This window comes from Nematostella vectensis, chromosome 13 (assembly GCF_932526225.1).
Source record: "Nematostella vectensis chromosome 13, jaNemVect1.1, whole genome shotgun sequence".
NCBI lineage: Eukaryota > Metazoa > Cnidaria > Anthozoa > Actiniaria > Edwardsiidae > Nematostella > Nematostella vectensis.
The window spans coordinates 744,830-751,974 of NC_064046.1; the positions used below are offsets into that span (position 1 = coordinate 744,830).

A 7,145-nucleotide genomic window follows, 5' to 3' on the forward strand; every position below is an offset into this window, starting at 1 on the left:
GTTTTTCATTCTGTTGTCAGGTGTATTTTAAGACTAGGGTTCACTTTTTCGAGTTGACCTTGTAAACAAACCAACATCCTGAGAGAAACTAGTTCTTTTTTGTGTCAACAGTTTTTGGAACCTTATTACCATCAAGGAGACAGCTAGCGGCAAGTTTGAGTTATTTGAATAGGAATAACTTAAAATAGTCTATAGGAGATCACAAAGCACGGCTCGAAGTAACAAGAAATTCGAGTTATTCGATCACGATTTATCGGGTTTTCACTGCACTTCGATTTTTCTATGCGTTTTTTTTTTTTTACTCAAAACAATTTTTTCTCGGTACTTTAAGGTTCGTGCAAGCCCTATTAAATGATATGTTGTTATATTTCACAGTGTCATTTGTTTGTTAAAGCCTAGGGTTCTTTGTATTGTATAAAATAAACGAATCGGTGTCGTAAATCCAGTTGAGCTGTAAACAAAAGCCCATATGCGTGGCGCCGTGTATTGATCCACCAGCATCTTTATCACATAAACTCCTCTCTTGTCATCAGGTTTTCTGGTCTTACGTCACGATGACGTAACTACGGTCCTTGTTTTCGCGGTCTCCGCGATGTTTTTGTCACGGAGGGCAGAACGAATTTAGTTAGAAGCAACTGTTTTTCTCGCATTTTGTACGATTAATACGCCCCCAGGATAGCTGATTTTATGTGAATTTTTGGTGTGGCGATACGATAAGAAACTTATTGAAATCTTCTTTATTTGCGGTCCGGAAAGAATCCACCGAGATAGACGTCAGTAGACCTAATATTCTCACTAAGTTAGGGCAAAAAAAAAAAAAAAACATTATAAGAGTCCTTATATGGTGTAGGAAAAATAATGAGCTTTGCCTTAATTGCTTTTTCTCAAATAAAAAAATCCAAACACATGTACCTCTTACTTATACTTTGATGCTGCAGTTATAATGAAAGCCTTCAAAAAAAATTATGATAATATATGCCATTGTATAAACTACTAATGTTTTCTTTGTTGATGTTATCGGTATTCAAATGATTAAAGGAATATTCCAGGCGCGTATTTTCCCCTATTTTTCCACATATAAGTCATATTTATTTTTTCATCCCGGCCCTCCGGTGAGTGGACCTTTTTTTTACTATTTTAGGAACAAGAGGGGATACCATTTCAGACTTTAAAGAGTGGGAAGGAAGGATTTATCGTTCGTCGAGTGTTTTTCTGCACTAGTCATTTGTATTTTTGTATGACATTTGCATCATTTGTTTGACATCCCTAAATACCGCCCAGTTAAAAAACAATCCATTTTTTATAACTCTATTCAAGGCTTCTACTGGAATGTCAAACGTTATTTATGCTTAGTGGTTACGTGTCATGACGTCAAATTGTCACGTTCAATTACGGATGCTTTTCATTGTTAATCTTGCTAGAAATTCTATTGAAAACACACCTCCACAAAAAACACTTACGTCACTATAAAAGACTGTACTGAAAATCAAAAGCGTAAGGGAACATTCAACTGCATTTACATCATCAATCATTTGTTATCTATCATATGAATAGTTTCTCATCAGAATTTAGTTTTTTTCTCTACGTTAATTTCCTCAAAACATGTCCACTTGTTTGGGGTCTGAATATGACGTTGGCATATTTTGCATACCAAATTCACATCCCGAGGGAGGTTCGGACGGGAAGACGTTGTGGTTGGAAAGGCGTGAACAATCAACAGTGAGATCAAGTACTTTGTGGTACAGAGTTTGAGTAATCGTTTTTTGCGGTTTGTTTCAAATCAGTTAGTGCGTGAATTGTTGTTATTATCGCGACATATTGCTACACTTTAGCAGGAAATACGTGCTTGAGTCATGGGGAAAGCAAAACTTTGTGGTATCTTGGAATAACAATATAAAAGACAAACTTACTTTTCTTTAGGATTTTTTATTTTGTTCGGTAAAACTCTAACCCTAATCTTAACCTACGGACTGGGTTGTTATGCTTAGAAAAAATACATTACCACCGAAAAATGCGCAAACTTTAGCATAATGTTAAAGCCAAAAGTTTAGAATATTAAATACTAATTATAAAACGTCCATCTTAATTTAAATAATGTCTGAGTTAAGTCTCTTTTTTAAAAGATATCTGATAAAATGCACCAAGAGACCCTTGACTCCTGAGACCCTCTTTATATTGTTGGTTGTGGTTTTGGAGCACGCACGATTACATAACGGTTTTTAGTGGCAAAGATAAATAGGAGCAATACAGATCTTGGATGTTTTCCATCATATTCTAAAGCAGATCAAAAGTCAAGTCTCGGTGTGAATAACTCCATTCTCAGCAATAATCCTCTTAGCCTTGAATTAGGTCCTCAAAAAAAAAATCTCGTTGAGAATTTGCTACACTATTGATATGAAAAAATTATCTCACAAAAGTTATGTGAAAGGATAAAGGGGTATTTTGACTATAAAATGCATGATCAATTTCGAAATAGCACTGGCTAGGGCCCAGTTTGTTGTCAGAAAGACAATCTTCGCAGGTCAGACAAAGCTAAATCGTATCCGGAAACCCATTGACAGTCTGGTATCACTTTCAAGTGCATCCAGGACTAGGTTCAAGATTCTTGCCAATAAAAAGCCTTAAATTGACAATCACTAATGACCCTGTAAACTTTAGTTGGCAGTGAACCAGATGAATCGAATAAACCAGCTAAGCGTTTTCCCATTTGTGCATGAGGGGACCTGACTATAAGCACATGATTGACAGAACAGACGCCTGGTAAATAATAACACACCTCAGCAAGAACTTTTAGCACGCGATTGATAAAGTTCACGAAGGCTAAGCTCTGTGTTTTTTTTTTTTTTTTTTTTTTTTTGCAGCATGGATATTCAGTTTCGGCTTTTCAAACTTGGCCTTAGTCCTGCTCTATGCTTGCAGTTTTATTCAAAAATTATTATTCCAATTATTTAGAAAAGCAAACATTGTATTTGTGAAACATGAACTACTATGCTGATTATTTCTCTAAAAATCTACTCTCAAGAAATCCAGAGCAGACATATCCCTCTACAATTCTTCGTCTTATAAATTATAATCGTTATCGGGTAGTCCATTTATACATATACAGAAAATCATAATATAATCAACTTGAATGTATAATTCGTATAGTTGGTAACTTTTGAAACGTGATTCGTGAGTTTCATTTGCGCTTCCCATGTGAGACCCTAAAATCCATGGAACTCTCACATTTTTTCCGGTAATTTACTGTACGCAAATAGTAGGCTGGTAGGATAAGTTGTAGGGCAAATTGGTCAAATGAACCAAAATAGTATGTTTAGCAGTCTTAACGGAGCAAACCGGATTGCAAGATTGTCGGGTTATAAGGAGTAAGGTTCTTTCTTTCTCTCTCCCTCTCTCTGTCCAACGCCAAAAAAACAGGGCGGACCGATTTCATTGTTGTTTTACTAGTCGTTTGAAAACTACCCTCTCTTTCGCTCTTTCGCTTCGCCCAAATCGTTCTCGCCGCGAAGCTCGGAGCCTCTGGTACCCAAGGTATTTGAAAACCGGGTATCGAAAAAGAAAACAAGCTTTACTAGGCTAGACCAGTTTCCTTTACTTTGACTATACAACTTAAACCGGAAAAAAAGTTTATAAAAAAATAGCTCAGAATTAATTGAAAAAAGAAATGATGAATGATGAAATAAAAACAACAATATTCCGATGCAGGCTTTTAGAAAATGCAGCTTGATTTATTTTTTATTTTTTATTTTGGCTTTCAAATAGTCTTTGTATAAACTGAAGGTTTAATCATAAGAGGCCTTTTAATATGAACACTACTCGATGTGGAAACTTGGCTTTGTATCTCTTCTGATGTAGACTGTAACGATGTAACATAATATTCTGCCTCATTGCAATCAACTGTGATATAGGTGTCACTTGATTTACTGCTGCGATTTGATAGCCGAAACGTGGGCAGTGTATCAGATAATTCTCGAGGGGTCATATCTAGTTTATGATCCCGAGTTCTGATGACCCTAAAACTATTTCTTCGTTCTGCACGGTGTCAACTTTTCGCCCATGACTAAATCAAGAACTTCTTTAAAAAAAAAGGCCTCAAAGCTAGCAATGAAAAGAAAAATAGTTAAGCAATAGCAAGGTTTATACGGTGGAATTGCGAAATGTGTAGGAACAATTCCGTTTTCGATACTACAGCTTCATTTTTAATGTACCCCGAGCAAGTCCAGACTTGTTATTCTATCATGCAAATTTGATACGTGTCGGACGGCCTGGCGCGGTCTTGTTCTCAATCAATCAGCATGTACGAAAATGACACCTGTCAAAGTGCAAATAAGCCCATCAACTGTTTGTTTGTCAACTTTACAAGTATCACGTCCCAACTTTAGTATCAAGAATGCTCAGTTACAGCAAGTTATACCCTTAATATTAAGATTTATTTCCCAAAATAGTAATTCGAGGTTATGTTCTGGTATTTTAATTGACATTGCGCTGATACATATTGAAATATTCTTGGAGCTTTTCTGGCTCAAATTTTTTCTGTCACCAACCGGTTGGAGGTTACTATTCAAATGCAAATGGCGTGCTCTCATGTGCTGCGCTGTGATTGGCTGTAATCGAGATGTCATGCATCTTTTATTGTTTTCTGATGAAATGTAGAGATCGATCCCTCACGTACGAAGTTTCTAGTGGGCGGACGTGCGTATAAAAAGCCTGACGAGTTGATCCTCGCCATTCTCAACAACCCATCCGAGAGAGCGGATAGAGAGAGTTTATACTTTACGAAGTCAACAACACGTTAACAAACGAAAATGTGCCTCGAACGTCCATTTGAAGCCACACTTGGCGAAAAACCACTGTCAATGACGGATTTATCTCAGCAGAAAGCCTACGATTTCGACTTCAAGTACGGACAGAAGCCCTATGATGCGCTGGACTTCGCATTTGACTTGAAAGTCATGGATCGATCGATGCAAACGAGGAAAAAGCGAAAGCACCATCGACGTAAACAGAAGGGCTTTGGAAGGAAAAAGTTTCCATCAGTTCTTTTTTGCCCTTCTCTAGAGAACATTGATGAAGACAAAGAAGTCGTGATCGATCCGCTACGAGCGAAGATGCACTTCGACAATCGCAATCTCGCCTCCTTGCACAAGGAAAGGGCCCTTGGAGGAACGGTGATTGAAGACGGAAGAAAGTTCCGCCACCGTTATTACAAACGAGAGAAAGCAACCACCTGAATTTGCTGAACTCTGGACAACTGATCTACAAATGGATCGGAAATAATCGATCGACAACTCATCGGTTCAGCTTTGCAAAAAAGCTGATGCAACTAGCTTCACCCCGCTACCGCAGGGTCAAGCCAATTTCCTTTGCTAGAAAGAAGAGACCTTGAACGAACTGAACTTTGTTGCTCGGAGAATTGGGTCTTCCCACTTATTACAAGAACAATTCTATCGTCCAAGTTGTGCTTCTAAAGCAAGGGAAAATGTAAATTGAGATCGTTCTTCGCTGCAGCGCAGAGAAGCATGAAAGCCAAGCGTGCAATTTCTCACGCGCCTAGAGTGAACACTTTAGGAATTCCAAAAAGCAAGAACTTAAACTCGTTTACTTCAGAAAGATCCAAAGAAATGATTTCTAGCGGAATACGAACTTTAGATCTAGTCGGATTCCAATTATGAGCTAGATACGATTTAGTAATTAATGCTAATGTATTAGCCAATTATGGCGACCAAGCCAATAGTCTAAAATTTATTTGGATGCAAAATTAAGTTTTACTTGTACAGCTCATCTAAAGAATTTTGACCATTAGCTTCTCAGAGAAAAATATCTAGCTAGTCAATATTTAAATCGTAAGAACAATTACGACGGCCGTCTTTTAAAGAAAAAAATATTTAATGTAAAAAAAGTATTTTTAAAAGCAAAGATACGTTCGCAGTTTATGTAACTTACTAGCTTGATTGTGATTATCACAACAATTCAATCTTGAAGAATTGAAAGTTCTAAATAAATCATTTGGCAATTAATCACTGTTGTTGTCTTTTTGTATCTATAATCAATCAGATTGGGCTAGCTTTCTTGCGTCAATCTTTTTGGCTCTCTACTAAAGCAAGTGTAGATATTAACTTCCTTGAGCTTCATTAACAAAAGAAATTATTCTGCACAGTTTCTTTTCCTACGAACTATAATTTTCAAACAAAGCGTTGAAATATTTTTGCACACAAATAGTTATCTTCTTGCCTTGCACTTTTAAGCTGCCACTTGAGATTAGAATTTAGAAAATTCCTAAGTCGATAAGTGGATTGTTACTTACAATTACTTGTCTTAATTATTTTGGGTTCTCTTGGACATATTCCTCCATCGTTTTAAAAAACAGTGTATCTTCATCATTTAGGGTGTTTTATGGTTTTACAAAGAATAATTATCAAGTATTCTATAAACACACTGAATTTTTGCAAACGCTTCATTTATGAAAATTGCTTGGTATACATAATGAGGTGTGAATATTTTACGAGTGAAATCCCCCGTGAGTATCACGGGACATCGTAGACCGGACGTTTTCACAATTGGCGGGCCTTACGGGTGACAGAAATTGCGTCAGAAAACTGGTGGTAGTTATTTCAGAACAAAGAACGTGTGATCAACGTACAAAGATAATAATAAGATATCAAATGAACTTTTATTGCTGACCCAAGCAAAAGTTGCATCACAGCCCTTCTAATAGGAAGAGAAAAACACAAATTTTTTTTTCTGTTTAAGTTTGAGGAAGCAATGTTTTTTGCTATTGCTTGAACACACCCGAAATGGTGTTGTTTTACCCCTTTTTTGTCGAAAACAGTGTCCTTTGACGCAAACTTAGCTGTCGTCTGATGTGCCTCCTTATGAGGACTAAGCACAGGAAATAAGAATTTATTTATATACAATTAAAGCAATTATGGGGTTAGAGAAGCCGTGATTTATTGCATGCGGACTTTAACGCTCTTGTGCTATAGTATTAAAACGCGTACAAAAATGAGAAATTCGCAATACTTTTGAGAAGGCTAACCTATCCGAATAGCCCTGAATGCCTAGAAATGGTTTTTTGTTATCATGTAAGCATATGTCTGGGGACTTATGAACCTTGGGCATATTTTAGATTTTTAGATAATACAGCC

At 36.8% G+C, this 7,145-nt stretch overlaps 1 protein-coding gene across 1 annotated transcript; it reads left to right on the top strand.

The window, feature by feature from the left end:
* Positions 1-4,696: 4,696 nt before the first annotated feature.
* On the top strand, positions 4,697-6,017 carry LOC5521605. The gene has a single exon (XM_001641219.2). The coding sequence runs from the start codon at positions 4,806-4,808 to the stop codon at positions 5,229-5,231; it is 426 nt and encodes a 141-aa protein (XP_001641269.1). The 5' UTR covers positions 4,697-4,805; the 3' UTR covers positions 5,232-6,017.
* The last annotated feature ends 1,128 nt before the right edge of the window (positions 6,018-7,145 follow it).